Source organism: Pseudophryne corroboree, chromosome 2 (assembly GCF_028390025.1).
Source record: "Pseudophryne corroboree isolate aPseCor3 chromosome 2, aPseCor3.hap2, whole genome shotgun sequence".
NCBI lineage: Eukaryota > Metazoa > Chordata > Amphibia > Anura > Myobatrachidae > Pseudophryne > Pseudophryne corroboree.
In genome coordinates this window covers 697,817,144-697,833,340 of record NC_086445.1, presented here as the reverse complement: position 1 = coordinate 697,833,340, position 16,197 = coordinate 697,817,144, and the positions used below count along the sequence as shown (strand labels likewise).

Sequence of the window (16,197 nt, the reverse complement as noted above, 5' to 3'; positions counted from 1 at the left end):
CACCCGGGGGAGTGGGGCCTTCACCCGGAAGTGTTCAGGTGCTTGACACGTCGGTGGGGATATCCACACATTGACATGATGGCCTCTCATCTCAACAAGAAGCTCAAGCGGTATTGTTCCAGGTTGAAAGACCCATAGGCAGTGTCGGTAGACGCTCTGACGACTCCATGGGTCTATCAGATGGTGTACGCGTTTCCTCCACTTCCTCTGATCCCAAGAATTCTCACAAGAATAAAAAGGGAAAAGGTTCAAGCAGTACTCATTGCTCCGGACTGGCCAAGAAGGGCCTGGTACGCGGACCTTCTGGAGATGCTCCTCGAAGATCCGTGGCCTCTACCTCTTCGCGAGGATCTTCTGCAACAGGGACGCGGCTATGTTTGACGGCATGGAAGTGGAGTGGCTGATTCTAGACAGGAGAGGGATCCCTAACAAAGTTATCCCGACTATGGTCCAAGCCAGGAAAGGGGGTAACGTCTAAACATTACCACTGTATTTGGAAGAAATACATCTGTTGGTGTGAGAGCAGAAAATATTCTGCTGTGGAATTTCACCTGGGACTTTTTCTGCAGGCAGGTGTGGATGTTGGCCTATGTCTGGGCTCCATAAAAGTCCAGATTTCGTCCATTTTCTTTCAAAAACAATTGGCTTTTATCCCTGAGGTCCAGACGTTTTTGAGAGGTGTTCTGCGAATCCAGCCTCCCTTTGTGCCTCCCACGGCACCTTGGGATCTCAATTTGGTGCTGCAGTTCCTCCAATTGGACTGGTTTGAACCGTTACAGGAGGTTGACGTAAAGTACCTTACATGGAAGACCGTCACACTGTTGGCCTTGGCTTCAGCAAGACGTGTGTCGGAGCTAGGGGCGTTGTCTCACGAGAGTCCCTACTTAATTTTTCATGAGGACAGAGCTGAACTCAGAACTTCTTCCTAAGGTGGTGTCCGCGTTTCACATCAACCAACCTATTGTGGTCCCGGCTGTTACGGACACCTCTACTACTTCAAAGTCTTTGGATGTTGTGAGGGCTTTTAAGTTGTATGTAAAGAGAACCGCTCGTCACAGGAAATCCGACTCGCTGTTCGTTCTATATGATCCCAATAACATTGGGTGTCCTGCTTCAAAGCAGACAATTGCATGATGGATCAGATTCAGTATCCAGCATGCTTATTGCATGGCAGGTTTGCCGGTTTCGAAATCTGTACAGACCCACTCTACTAGGTTGGCGGGTTCTTTCTGGGCGGCTGCCCGGGGTGTCTCGGCTTTACAGCTCTGCTGAGCAGCTACTAGGTCAGGTTCGAACATGTTTGCTAAGTTCTACAAGTTCGATACTTTGGCCTCTGAGGACTTTCAGTTTGGTCAGTCAGTTCTGCAGGAACCTCAGCACTCTCCCACCGGTTTGGGAGCTTTGGTACATCCCCGTGGTACTAAATGGAACCCCAGTATCCTCTAGGACGTAAGAGAAAATAGGATTTTAATTACCTACCGGTAAATCCTTTTCTCGTAGTCCGTAGAGGTTACTGGGCGCCCACCCAGTCCTTCCTTCTTCCTGCACTGTTACTTGGTTAAGTATTGTTGGTTCAGCTGTTGCTGTTCCTTTTTAAAGTTAGGTTAGCATAGCTTTCCTCTGTTTTATGTGTGCTGGTTTGGAATCTCACCACTATCCTTATCTATCCTTCTCTCAAAGTATGTCTGTCTCCTCGGGCACATTTTCTAAACGGAGTCTGGTAGGAGGGGCATAGAGGGAGGAGCCAGCGTACAGTATCTATTTCTTAAAGTGTCCATGGCTCCTAGTTGACTTGTCTACACCCCATGGTACTAAATGGAACCCCAGTATCCTCTACGACTACGAGAAAAGGATTTAGCGGTAGGTAATTAAAATCCTATTTTTTCCCTTATCCAGGTTAATACGTCTGCCCCTTGGTTCCATAGCTGTCTACATTATCCGTGCACATTTGCAGCAGACCTATACCTAGTGCCTAAATCCCTTTGGAAAATAGGCACATTTGTACTTCCTCTGCACTGTTTAGCCTGAAGTTGCTTCTCACCAACTATAACCCCATTACAGCCCCCTTCAACCACATACAACTCTGCATGTGTATGTACCCTGAAAATGGACTTGTGTGCAACTTCTGCATCAGCCCCTTTTTATAGGAGTGTATATACAACATTATTTGTGGAATTTAGTCTTTGTGCCTTCCTATTAAGGAAAACAGTAACCCAAAGTAGACCACCTGCTGTGGGAAGATTTACTTTGCTTTGATAATCCAGAGTCAAGCTGCAAGACTGTTGATCTCCCCTAGTGAATGCATGTAATAAGGACCACATCTTCCTTCCTCTGTCTTTTTTTCAGCTCAGATTCAAAGACGTTTAAAAGATCGATTGGGACTGCCAGCAGAACAGAACAGCACAGAAATGGGTAACTGCATATTGTTTGGTCAAGGTTAAGTATGGACCACTGTGGTCGGGCCAGAAGGGGGGGTACGGGACGCACGTTATTCTTGAATTAGGATTGCTTCTGAAATATTTCTTACCGGAAAGCTCCTTTCTCTAAAGGTGCATACACACTAGACGACGTGCTCTGAGCGACGTCGTCTGGTGTTTCCTCTTCCCTGTCCGGTCGGTCGGCGGCCGGCTGTACACACTGAGCGATATGACCGTTCATGCCACTCAGTGATGTCAGGCAGCGGCCGGGCCGTTCAGGCAGCTCCTGGACGACAGTCCAGATTGAGCGAGCATGCACAGACGACAGCGAGGGTCATTGCCGACCCGCGGGGCCATGCATCGCTCGTCGCTGGTGGCATACACACTTGCCGAGAAAATGAGCGACGTTGCTCATGATGGGGGGGAAAATGAGCAACGTCGCTCATTTTCTCTCCAAGTGTGTATGCACCTTAACCCTGCATATTTAAGGTGCTCTATGAGATATTTAAAGTTTTGTCAATTATGGTATAATACAAAGGCATCAAACATTTAATGGACATTTTTTATTCCTGCAGAGAGAGCTGCTAATCCAACAGCAGAATTCCGTGTTAAGACCCTTCAAGAAATACGTCTGGAAAAGGCCAATCAGAGAAAGGAGCAAGAAGTCACAGGTGTATCTTCTAGCGGTGAGGACAGTGTTACTGCTTCTTCTAAACCCCCATTAAGCCTTCATCGTAAGTCATTCTATGATATCCTGGCAGAAAAGAGACTGAGACAACTAAATGACGGGGTACAGAAGGATGACAATAAGCCAGATAAAGATCTGGAAACAGGAGTCGATCAAGGAGCGGAAACACAGGTCAAGGCTCAGAATCTGAATGATAAAAAACAGAAGCAAGGTGGCCAATCGGTCTTCAGTTGGAGCATTCGACGTGATGCAATTAAACAACACGTCATAAGTAATACTGCTGGCAGCAACGTGGACTCAAAAAAACAAAATTCTGTGAATTTAAAAGAGACAAAAGTTAGCTCACAGTCAATCGAACAAGTTCGAGTAAAAACTCTTGAAGAAATTAGGCAAGAGAAAGCTCTCCGGCACCAACAAGCCATCAAATCAGAGGGTGATGAGGCTTCATCTCCACTACGTGCTGCATCAAGTCACACAAAGATAATGCGGATTTCCAAGCGACCAGGTAATACACGTGGTCCTTTAACTAAAAGGACCTTTTATTAGTTGGTGTTTATATTTCAGTTTTAGCCAATAGCTGACCCTCACTGTTATATCCAGTCTTCTGTAGTGTTTGTTGGACTACATGAAATTGCTTCCTATTCTTTTTTAGTGGCAGGGCATGTAACTCCTATATCCCGACAATCATTGCAGTGCCATTGGCAGGTTGGGTTCTGCTGCTAGGAACCAAATACAAGACCATGTGTGTACCATTACTATTTTGTATAGTTACTATTATGTATTTCTCTTACGTCCTAGAGGATGCTGGGATCCACATTAGTACCATGGGGTATAGCCTGGTCCACCAGGAGCCATTGGCACTTTAAGAGTTTGAGAGTGTGGGCTGGCACCTCCCTCTATGCTCCTCCCACCAGGCTCCGTTTAGAAAATGTGCCCGGAGGAGCCGGTCAAAGCTAGGGGAGCTCTACAGAACTTCTTTAGTAAAAGTTTATTTTTTTACAGGGAGGCTGCTGGGCAACAGCCTCCCTGCTTCGTGGGACTAAGTGGGGGGAGTATTGTCCGCCCTGTGCGGTCTGATCCACTATCTTTGATGACAGGACACTAAGCACCTGAGGGGATCGATCCTTCCCTGCCACAGGGGATCGCTCACCCCAGTAGCATGCCGCCACCCCCTTACAGAGCCAGAGGATTGGTGGCGAGTGAGTCGCCGACCCCCCTAGCAAGCGGGGGGCCTGTGTGGAGATGACGGCAACAGGGTATGGAGCGCAGTACTAACTGCGCTCTGGGGCTCAGCGGTACATAGTGCGGCGCTGTGAGGGGCGCCCTGAGCCAGCGCCTATACCCTACACTGGTCACACAGCCAGTCGGGGTCCCGGGATCTCAGCCAGCACAATTCCTCAGGCCAGTATAATACTATGAAGAGCGGAAAGACAGGTCCATTTTGGGGGCGGAGCTTCTCAGAGCGGACCCAGCAGCGTTCAGCGCCATTTTCCTGCCTGCACAACGCTGTCAGCGAAGAGCAAGTCCCTGCAGAACAACTCCAGCTACCTCTCACGGTACCAGGAGGTTGTATGGGGGGGGGGGGGGGGGGGGGCTGTATACAGGCTGTGTAACCTATTAAGGTGCACAGTCAGCGCTGGTTGGGGTCTCCCTATACCTACAAATCGCTGTGTGTGGGTTGGCTCCAATCTCTGTCTCTCTCTTGCCATTCTTGGGGTTGCAACTCTGTCTGCCCTCCCGTGTGTGTGTGTGTGTGGAGAGTGTCTATGGTCTCCATTAAGCTATGCCCATTGACTCTGTGTCATGCGCGGCAGAGGATATGTCCTCTCAGGATGACCCCATTCCATGTAATCAGGATTGCACTGTTTTAGCACAGATACCAGCAAGGGAGCCTGAGTGGTTATTCTCTATCAAATCTATGATTTCTCAGATTTCTACTAGGGTTGCACAAAATGAGTCTGCAACTTAGGCTTTACAGAGCTATATGGCAGTCTGGCCCAGTTCTGGTACCTCAGCCCCCCCCCCCCCCCCCCCCCCTGTATATTCCCTAAAACGTGCTCTTGCACAAAATATGCAAGATGACACGGATACCGATTCTGACACTGAGGACAGTGATGGGGATATGTTGAGGGGGACAGCATCTCTTGCAAAAGGGGTGCAGTTGATGATAGAGGCCATTAGGGATGTGTTGAATATTTCTGATACAACACCTGTGCAGGTTGAGGAGGCTTACTTTACTGAAAATAAGAAAGCCTCGCTAACCTTCCCTGCGTCAAAAGAATTAAATGCAATTTTTGAAAAAGCATGAGTAAACCCTGAGAAAATATTCCAGTTCCCTAAAAGGGTCCTGGTGGCGTTTCCTTTCCCTGTGGAGGATAGAAAAAGATGGTGGGGCCGGTAGGAGCGAGACTCAGGCTTTTCTGTCACGTCTTGGTGTTGTCCGGCCTGGACCTGTGTCCCAGGGGTACAGGCTGGAATTTCAAGATCTCACTCCTCACCGATTCTTCAAATCAGGCTTGCCAGCTTTGCTGGCAGACAGAGCAGTCCTGCAGGCAGCTGTCCAGAAGTTGGTGGAGGCTCAGGTTATTATACCGGTCCCTCCTCATCTGCAAAACAAAGGTTACTATTCGAACCTTTTTGTGGTACCGAAACCGGATGGTTCGGTCAGACCCATTCTGAACCTAAAATCGCTAAACCCCCTTTTGAAGGAGTTCAAGTTCAAAATGGAATCTCTAAGGGCAGCGATATCAAGTCTGGAGGAGGGGAAATTCATGGTATCCCTGGATATCAAGGATGTGTACCTCCACATTCCGATTTGGCTGCCGCATCAGGCTTATCTCGCACTGTTGGACTGTCACTGTCAGTTCCAGGCTCTGCCGTTTGGCCTCTCCACAGCTCCGAGGGTTTTCACCAAGGTGATGGCGGAAATGATGGTTCTCCTCCGCAGACAGGGGGTGAACATAATTCCATATCTGGACGATCTGCTGATAAAGGCACCGTCCAAGGAGAAGCTGTTAGTCCATCTTTCTCACGACCCACCTGTTCAGGGAACACGGTTGGATCCTGAATCTTCCAAAATCAAATTTGGAACCAACCAGGAGGTTGTCCTTTCTTGGAATGATCCTCGACACGGGAGTGCAGAGGGTGTTTCTTCCAGAGTAGAAAGCGTTGGTGATACAAACAGTGGTCCGGGATGTCCTGAAGCCAGCACGGGTGTCTGTTCATCAGTGCATTCGCCTTCTGGGGAAGATGGTGGCCTCTTACGAGGCTCTACAGTATGGGAGGTTTCATGCTCGGTCCTTCCAACTGGATCTCCTGGACAAGTGGTCGGGATCCCATCTACATATGCACCAGCGGATACGTCTGTCGCCAAAGGCCAAGATTTCACTCCTCTCGTGGTTGCAACTGCCTCACCTTCTGGAAGGCCGCAGGTTCGGGATTCTGGACTGGATCCTTCTAACCACGGATGCAAGTCTCCGAGGCTGGGTGGCAGTCACTCAGGGGGAGACCTTCCAAGGAAGGTGGTCAAGTCTGGAAGCCGGCCTGCCGATAAACATTCTAGAACTAAGAGCCGTCTACAACGGTCTTCTCCAAGCGGCCCATCTTCTGAGAAATCTGTCCATTCAAGTGCAGTCGGACAATGTAACGACAGTGGCTTACATCAACCGACAGGGCGGAACGAAGAGCAGAGCTGCAATGTCAGAGGTGACGAGAATAATCCTCTGTGCAGAAAAACACGCGTTGGCACTGTCGGCAATCTTCATTCCGAGAGTAGACAACTGGGAAGGGGATTTCCTCAGCAGAAACTATCTCCATCCAGGGGAGTGGGGACTCCATCCGGAGGTGTTCACGGAGGTGACAAATCTTTGGGGTATACCTCAAATAGACATGATGGCCTCTCGTCTCGACAAGAAGCTTTGGTGGTATTGTTCCAGGTCGAGGGACCCGCAAGCCGTGGAGTTGGACACCCTAGTGTCTCCGTGGGTGTTCCAGTCGGTGTACGTGTTTGCTCCACTTCCACTCATTCCAAGAGTGCTAAAGATCATAATGAGAACAAGGGTTCAAGCGATCCTCATTGCTCCAGATTGGCCAAGAAGGTCTTGGTACGCGGATCTTCTGGATCTACTGCTAGAAGAGCCGAGGCCTCTTCCTCTTCGGGAGGACCTGCTGCAGCAGGGGCCGTTCACCTATCAAGACTTACTGCGGCTGAGTTTGACGGCATGGCGGTTGAACGCCAGATACTAGCTCGGAAAGGGCATTCCGAGCAAGGTTATTCCTACCCTGATTCAGGCTAGGAGAGGAGTAACTTCTAAACATTACCGTCGTATTTGGAAAAAATGTCTCTTGGTGTGAGTCCAAGAGGTTTCCTATGGTGGAGTTTCAACTGGGACGTTTTCTCCTCTTCCTGCAAGCAGGTGTGGATATGGGCCTGCGGTTGGGATCGATAAATGTACAAATTTCGTCCCTATCCATTGTTGGCTGCCCTTCCTGAGGTTCAGACAGTTTTTTTTGAAGGGAGTTCTGCACATCCAACTTCCCTTTGTGCCGCCTACCGCGCCCTGGGATCTTAACGTGGTGTTGCAGTTCCTCCAGTCGGACTGGTTTGAGCCTCTACAGGAGGTTGAGGTCAAGTTTCTCACGTGGAAGGCTGTCACTTTGTTGGCCTTAGCTTCTGCAAGACGTGTGTCGGAGTTGGGGGCTTTATCCTGTAGAAGCCCATACTTGATCTTCCATGAAGATAGGCCTGAGCTTCGGACACGTCAGCAGTTTCTTCCAAAGGTTGTGTCGGCATTTCATATCAACCAACCTATTGTGGTGCCAGTTGCTACTGACTCCTCAATTTCTTCAAAGTCCTTGGATGTTGTAAGAGTTCTAAAAATCTATGTGAAGAGCACTGCTCGTCACAGAAAATCGGACTCTGTTTGTCCTGTATGATCCCAAGAAACTTGGGTGTCCTGCTTCTAAGAAGACAATCTCTCGCTGGATCAGGTTCACTATTCAGCATGCGTATTCTACGGCAGGATTGCCGTGTCCTATGTCTGTTAAGGCCCACTCTACTCGTAAGGTGGGTTCTTCCTGGTCAGCTGCCCGGGGTGTCTATGCTTTACAGCTTTGCCGAGCGGCTACTTGTTCTGGGTCCAACGCGTTTGCAAAGTTCTACAAGTTCAATACTTTGACCAAACTTCAGGTTCTCAGCAGCCAATCAGTTCTGCAGGAGCCTCCGCGCTCTCCCTCCCGTTCTGGGAGTTTTGGTACATCCCCATGGTACTAATGTGGACCCCAGCATCCTCTAGGAAGTAAGAGAAAATAGGATTTTGGTTACTCACCGGTAAATCCTTTTCTCGTAGTCCGTAGAGGATGCTGGGCGCCCGCCCGCCCAGCGCTTCGTTTTCCTGCTATCGTTATTTGGTTCAGTAAACTTCGTTTTAGTTGAATACTGCTTTGTTACTTGGTAAGTAATGTTTCAGCGGTTGCTGCGTTTCAAGCAGGTTAGCTTGATGTGCCTTGTATGTGTGAGCTGGTGTGAATCTCGCCACTATCTGTGTAAAATCCTTCTCTCGAAGATGTCAGTCTCCTCGGGCACAGTTTCTAGACTGAGTCTGGTTGGAGGGGCATAGAGGGAGGAGCCAGCCCACACGCAAACTCTTAAAGTGCCAATGGCTCCTGGTGGACCCCTCTATACCCCATGGTACTAATGTGGACCCAGCATCCTCTACGGACTACGAGAAAAGGATTTACCGGTAGGTAACCAAAATCCTGTGTTCCTGCCTCTCTCTATTATGTGACATTTCTTAGGGTACACAAAATAGTATCAAAGTTGCCATAGTAAACATTGACGTATGGTTTGACACATACCCCCGGTCATGAAGCGGTTAAATAGCCCTTCACAATGGCAAAATAAACATTTGCTGATCATGGCTGTGCTTATCACATTATTGTAATATGTTCCCTCTTTGGGTTTCTGACTATAAATGGATAACTTGTCACAATACATGTGTCACTGTGCATTGTTATGTAATTGTATAAAACACACACTTTATAAACTCTCTTTTATCTGGAATAAAGTCTGTACAGAAGTAAAAGTGGACGAAGCAGTGATGGAGTCAAACCTACCAACCAATGTTGTGGTCACAGTAGAAGACACTAAGGTTGGTGTTTCTAATACACATCTTTATGTAGCTGATCTGGGTCTTATGCATATCTGAACATCATTAAATGTACATCTAGTAAGCCAGTGCTTCTTTCTGCTATATGTAGTGTCCAGCGACTATTACACCACATATGTCAGGCCCTGGGAAAACTGCCAATGTACCAGAGGATGACAACACTCAGTTAATGCACCTGGAAGATGGGAATGATGTAGACTCTGTGAAGCCAACTGAGATAATTCTTGAAAAGGAAAATAAAGGTAAATTCGTTAATCACAATGCAAAAAAATTTGGCCAATTTTAGAATTGTGTTTACATTTATTCTATTTATATCTCCTGCTTAGAATGCTGCATTTCTCTCATGTGGGTTGTATATTTGCAATAGTACTTAGATTGATGAAGTTATCTTTGATATTATTTCATCATCCTAAAATAAAACCTCTTCACAACTTAGAATCTACATCACGGTGTCTCTGCTTCTCGGGAATGATAGATACAGATTCAATTAATCGCTCTTAAGATCCAGTTTCATTCTCGGCTGCAAAATTGTGCTAAGCACTGCCTGGGGTCAAATAGGGGGGAACTTGCTTCCCCTTATAGTTTTGGCCGCTTGGTCACCAAGAGAGTGTGGGAGGGTGAGGGGTCCTGATGACATAGTCACGTAATTTCCTGCTTCTTCCAGGAAAGAACACTGGAGAGATTTTTACAAACCATGAAATAAGGGGGGAGTATTATAAGTGCTCTATCTCCTCCATCTGAGCAATCTGCAATCTTGCACATAATTACCAGAGGACTCTCCTGCACTGCAGAAGTCATGATGTTCATGGCTGGTGAAATCTCTCCCTCCTGGCGTCAATAGCTCAGGGGGCAGCCTTATTCTGTGCACTGCAATTGAAGCAGATTTAAAATTTGCAGAGACTAGCAGGATCGTGTCTTGTAGTGTAGTAATAATAAAGCTGTCCAGCATTGTTGGGCTACAAGCAAAAGCAGACTGTATTCACCCTGCATGTAATAATACTTGGGGTATTTGCACCCCTGCATTGCAACATGGTCTGTTACAATGCTTTTTTTTGCAACCCACAATCAGTGCCTCTGTATACTTTATTTAAAGATGTACAAATGAGAAAATGCATTATCTTTTTCAAGTCCATATACATCTGTGCCCTCATACATCTTGCCTCAATACGCCATGCAGCGTGAGATGCCTGGCGTGAGTGAGCTGACAGGTCTTGTGCTACTCCATTAGCGCCAGGCATCTCTTTTTTTGTTGTTGCTGAAAATGCATTTTATTTACATCACTATGCGTATAAGACACACAAGAAGATTAAATCTGCTGATTAAAATGATATGCGGCATGCCTATATTCTGTGTGGGATCGCATCTGTATCTGCATATGATGGGGTTTTCTATGATATGCAGATTCACTTACAGCACACAAAAAATATAGGCAGCAGCATGTATGTTTGGAAACCACTTCCCTACACTTTGGTGGTATTTAAATTGAAATAGCAAAAATGTGAAGAAAAAAAAAATCTTTTTATATCCAGATTGTTTTTGTCAAAACCGCCACAATAGCATCCTGCCTTTTTACTATATTGGAAATGTGGAATATTGGCAAAACAAGAAGCTGCAAAGTATTTGTTTGTGGTATTTATAAAACAGAAACCTAAATTCTCATTTTGCTTTTAGTTCCCTTTTTTTCAATAAAACCAAATTTTGATGTGCTAGAATGAGCAAAAAGTCTAATTGAATTTTCTAAAAATACAAAGTCTTCTGTAAAAACAAGGAAGAATTTATGTGCAGAACAGATCATTGATGTTGGGATGTGATGATCAGTAGTAAAGGGGTTAAGGTCATGTGGTCCTAGGATATACAGTAATTTATCCTCTGGTTTCCACCTGTAATGACAATGACTTGGGTATGTGTGAACTGTGTCACCATATTCACGGCAGGATCCCAGATTGGGGGGTGGGCGAGCGATTGGGAATAGTCCCTTCTAGACGGCATGCCGACTGTCTGGATTGTAAGTGGGCGGGATGTAGGGGGAGGTATTGTGACCGGCGGCTTCCTGACCGCCGATCACATAACTACATCCCATGACAATAACTTTTCCAATAATAGAGACCTCCTGGTCTGGTATACAGGAATAAACAAACAGGTACACCTGTTCAGCAACAATAGGCCTGGAGATTGTATCTTTAGTGCTTCAGACACTGAGCAGAATAGCTCTGCTTGGGATGCAGTTAAAATACCGGCTGTCGGGATCCCAGCATTCAAGAGACCAACACCAGAATCCCGACAGCCGGTGAAATACAGACTCCCGGCCATCTCCAGGTATTACCACTCTGTCCACGCCACTAACCAAGTGGGACTCGCTGCCGGCATCTTGTCTGCTGGTAAATCCTATGTATTACGTCTGCTTTTACACATATGAACAAGCAGTCTTGGTAGGACTCTGCCTCCCTACTAGTCCATGTCATGCTGTAAATACTCTGTGGTTTACCTTGTCACAGCTGCTTCATGACTTGCCCAAGATCCAGTTCCTTTATAAGAAGTAGCTATGACCTTTGCCTGCTTAAGCTATAAGTGCATATGTACATGTCAGTGGCATTTACCACACCGTACCCAGCTAGGTGACCTGATCTTTGCAGAATTTCAGTTTGCGTACTAAGGAAACGAAGACCTGCTATTCTGTCCAGGTCATTGTGCTCCATGACACATGTATTTTAGGAAGAAATAAATAGGAATGTTTCTAGAATTCTTTGTGTGTGGTATCTATGTAGGCAGTGCAGTAAAAGGTTGTGACTACTATGCCTTGAACAGGGGCTGGGTCTCATTTGGTGGTCTTTTGCTCCGTTCATTCTGATGCAGCGTGAGAAGCAAAAGGTGGTTGATGCTGAGGTGGAATAGTAGAAATGGTTTTATTGTTGAAACTAGTGATGTGCACCGGAAATTTTTCGGGTTTTGGATTCGGTTCCGAGGCCGTGTTTTGGATTCGGACGCGTTTTGACAAAACCTCCCTGAAAATTTTTGTCGGATTCGGGTGTGTTTTGGATTCGGGTGTTTTTTTACAAAAAACCCTCAAAAACAGCTTAAATCATAGAATTTGGGGGTCATTTTGATCCCATAGTATTATTAACCTCAATAACCATAATTTCCACTCATTTTCAGTGTATTCTGAACACCTCACAATATTATTTTTTAGTCCTAAAATTTGCACAGAGGTCGCTGGATGACTAAGCTAAGCGACCCAAGTGGCCGACAAAAACACCTGGCCCATCTAGGAGTGGCACTGCAGTGTCAGACAGGATGGCACTTCAAAAAAATAGTCCCCAAACAGTACATGATGCAAAGAAAAATGAAAGAAAAAAGAGGTGCAAGATGGAATTGTCCTTGGGCCCTCCCACCCACCCTTATGTATAAACAGGACACGCACACTTTAACGAACCCATCATTTCAGCGACGGGGTCTGCCACACGACTGTGACTGAAATGACTGGTTGGTTTGGGCCCCCACCAAAAAAGAAGCAATCAATCTCTTCTTGCACAAACTGGCTCTATATACTGGTGGTCAGCAAACTGTGCAAAACTGAAATGCACCACAGGTATGGATGGATAGTATACTTGACGACACAGAGGTAGGTAGAGCAGTGGCCTACTGTACCATACTGCTATATAGTATATACTGGTGGTCAGCAAACTGTGCAAAACTGAAATGCACCACAGGTATGGATGGATAGTATACTTGACGACACAGAGGTAGGTAGAGCAGTGGCCTACTGTACCGTACTGCTATATAGTATATACTGGTGGTCAGCAAACTGTGCAAAACTGAAATGCACCACAGGTATGGATGGATACTAGTATACTTGACGACACAGAGGTAGGTAGAGCAGTGGCCTACTGTACTGTACTGCTATATATTCTATACTGGTGGACAGCAAACTGTGCAAAACTGAAATGCACCACAGGTATGGATGGATACTAGTATACTTGACGACACAGAGGTAGGTAGAGCAGTGGCCTACTGTACTGTACTGCTATATATTATATACTGGTGGACAGCAAACTGTGCAAAACTGAAATGCACCACAGGTATGGATGGATACTAGTATACTTGACGACACAGAGGTAGGTAGAGCAGTGGCCTACTGTACCGCACTGCTATATAGTATATATATTGGTGGTCAGCAAACTGCAAAACTGAAATGCACCACAGGTATGGATGGATAGTATACTTGACGACACAGAGGTAGGTAGAGCAGTGGACTACTGTACCGTACTGCTATATATATAGTTATACTGGTGGTCAGCAAAATTCTGCACTGTCCTCCTACTATATACTACAATGCAGCACAGATATGGAGCGTTTTTCAGGCAGAGAACGTATAATACTGGTGGTCACTGGTCAGCAAAACTCTGCACTGTCCTCCTACTATATAATAATGCTGGTCCCCAGTCCCCACAATAAAGCAATTAGCAAACTGAGCACAGATATTTACAGCACACTGAGCACAGTCAGATATGGAGCGTTTTTCAGGCAGAGAACGTAGATATTTGCACTTGCAGCACACTGAGCACAGATATTTGCAGCACACTGAGCACAGATATATGCAGCACAATTTGCAGCCCACTTAACATAGAAACTGAGAGGACGCCAGCCACATCCTCTCACGATCATCGCCGATGCACGAGTGAAAAATGGCGGCGACGCGCGGCTCCTTATATAGAATACGAATCTCGCGAGAATCCGACCGCGGGATGATGACGTTCGGGCGCGCTCGGGTTTACCGAGCAAGGCGGGAGGATCCGAGTCTGCCTCGGACCCGTGTAAAATGGGTGAAGTTCGGGATCCGAACCCGCTCATCACTAGTTGAAACCAGATGTATTTACATTGTTGTGCAAGTTAGCTAACTGCACCCTCAGTCTTGATGACTGTGTCGTCTATAAAATGTTTGAGAGTTAATTACTTTTATTTCTCTATCGTCCTAGTGGATGCTGGGGTTCCTGAAAGGACCATGGGGAATAGCGGCTCCGCAGGAGACAGGGCACAAAAAGTAAAGCTTTAGGATCAGGTGGTGTGCACTGGCTCCTCCCCCTATGACCCTCCTCCAAGCCTCAGTTAGATTTTTGTGCCCGGCCGAGAAGGGTGCAATCTAGGTGGCTCTCCTAAAGAGCTGCTTAGAAAAGTTTAGCTTAGGTTTTTTATTTTACAGTGAGTCCTGCTGGCAACAGGATCACTGCAACGAGGGACTTAGGGGAGAAGAAGTGAACTCACCTGCATGCAGGATGGATTGGCTTCTTTGGCTACTGGACATTAGCTCCAGAGGGACGATCACAGGTACAGCCTGGATGGTCACCGGAGCCTCGCCGCCGGCCCCCTTGCAGATGCTGAAACAAGAAGAAGGTCCAGAATCGGCGGCATGAAGACTCCTCAGTCTTCTTAAGGTAGCGCACAGCACTGCAGCTGTGCGCCATTTCCTCTCAGCACACTTCACACGGCAGTCACTGAGGGTGCAGGGCGCTGGAAGGGGGGCGCCCTGGGAGGCAATGAAAACCTATTTTTGGCTAAAAATACCTCACATATAGCCTCCGGGGGCTATATGGAGATATTTAACCCCTGCCAGAATCCGTTAAGAGCGGGAGACGAGGCCGCCGAAAAAGGGGCGGGGCCTATCTCCTCAGCACACAGCGCCATTTTCCCTCACAGAAAGGCTGGAGGGAAGGCTCCCAGGCTCTCCCCTGCACTGCACTACAGAAACAGGGTTAAAACAGAGAGGGGGGGCACTAATTTGGCGTTAGAAATATATAAAAAAGATGCTATAAGGGAAAACACTTATATAAGGTTGTCCCTATATAATTATAGCGTTTTTGGTGTGTGCTGGCAAACTCTCCCTCTGTCTCTCCAAAGGGCTAGTAGGTCCTGTCCTCTATCAGAGCATTCCCTGTGTGTGTGCTGTGTGTCGGTACGTGTGTGTCGACATGTATGAGGACGATGTTGGTGAGGAGGCGGAGCAATTGCCTGTAATGGTGATGTCACTCTCTAGGGAGTCGACACCGGAATGGATGGCTTATTTAGGGAATTACGTGATAATGTCAACACGCGGCAAGGTCGGTTGACGACATGAGACGGCCGACAAACAATTAGTACCGGTCCAGACGTCTCAAAAACACCGTCAGGGTTTTTTAAAACGCCCGTTTACTTTAGTCGGTCGACACAGACACAGACAGGGACACTGAATCCAGTGTCGACGGTGAATAAACAAACGTATTCCTTATTAGGGCCACACGTTAAGGGCAATGAAGGAGGTGTTACATATTTCTGATACTACAAGTACCACAAAAGAGGGGTATTATGTGGGATGTGAAAAAACTACCGTAGTTTTTCCTGAATCAGATAAATTAAATGAAGTGTGTGATGATGCGTGGGTTCCCCCCGATAGAAAATATGGGCGGTATACCCTTTCCCGCCAGAAGTTAGGGCGCGTTGGGAAACACCCCTTAGGGTGGATAAGGCGCTCACACGCTTATCAGAACAAGTGGCGGTACCGTCTATAGATAGGGCCGTCCTCAAGGAGCCAGCTGACAGGAGGCTGGAAAATATCATAAAAAGTATATACACACATACTGGTGTTATACTGCGACCAGCGATCGCCTCAGCCTGGATGTGCAGAGCTGGGGTGGATTGGTCGGATTCCCTGACTAAAAATATTGATACCCTTGACAGGGACAGTATTTTATTGACTATAGAGCATTTAAAGGATGCATTTCTATATATGCGAGATGCACAGAGGGATATTTGCACTCTGGCATCAAGAGTAAGTGCGATGTCCATATCTGCCAGAAGATGTTTATGGACACGACAGTGGTCAGGTGATGCAGATTCCAAACGGCACAAAGGTGTATTGCCGTATAAAGGAAGAGGAGTTATTTGGGGTCGGTCC

At 46.9% G+C, this 16,197-nt stretch overlaps 1 protein-coding gene across 6 annotated transcripts in view; it reads left to right on the top strand.

The window, feature by feature from the left end:
- Nucleotides 1-16,197, top strand: part of ZC3H11A (zinc finger CCCH-type containing 11A) — a 179,772-nt gene that overhangs the window by 132,182 nt on the left and 31,393 nt on the right. For all 6 annotated transcript variants that reach the window (XM_063955262.1, XM_063955264.1, XM_063955263.1 and 3 more), the window contains 4 exons: nt 2,347-2,412; nt 2,993-3,610; nt 9,172-9,254; nt 9,364-9,514. In XM_063955262.1, the coding sequence (XP_063811332.1) occupies nt 2,347-2,412; nt 2,993-3,610; nt 9,172-9,254; nt 9,364-9,514 (918 nt within the window). The remainder of the gene's footprint in view (nt 1-2,346; nt 2,413-2,992; nt 3,611-9,171; nt 9,255-9,363; nt 9,515-16,197) is intronic.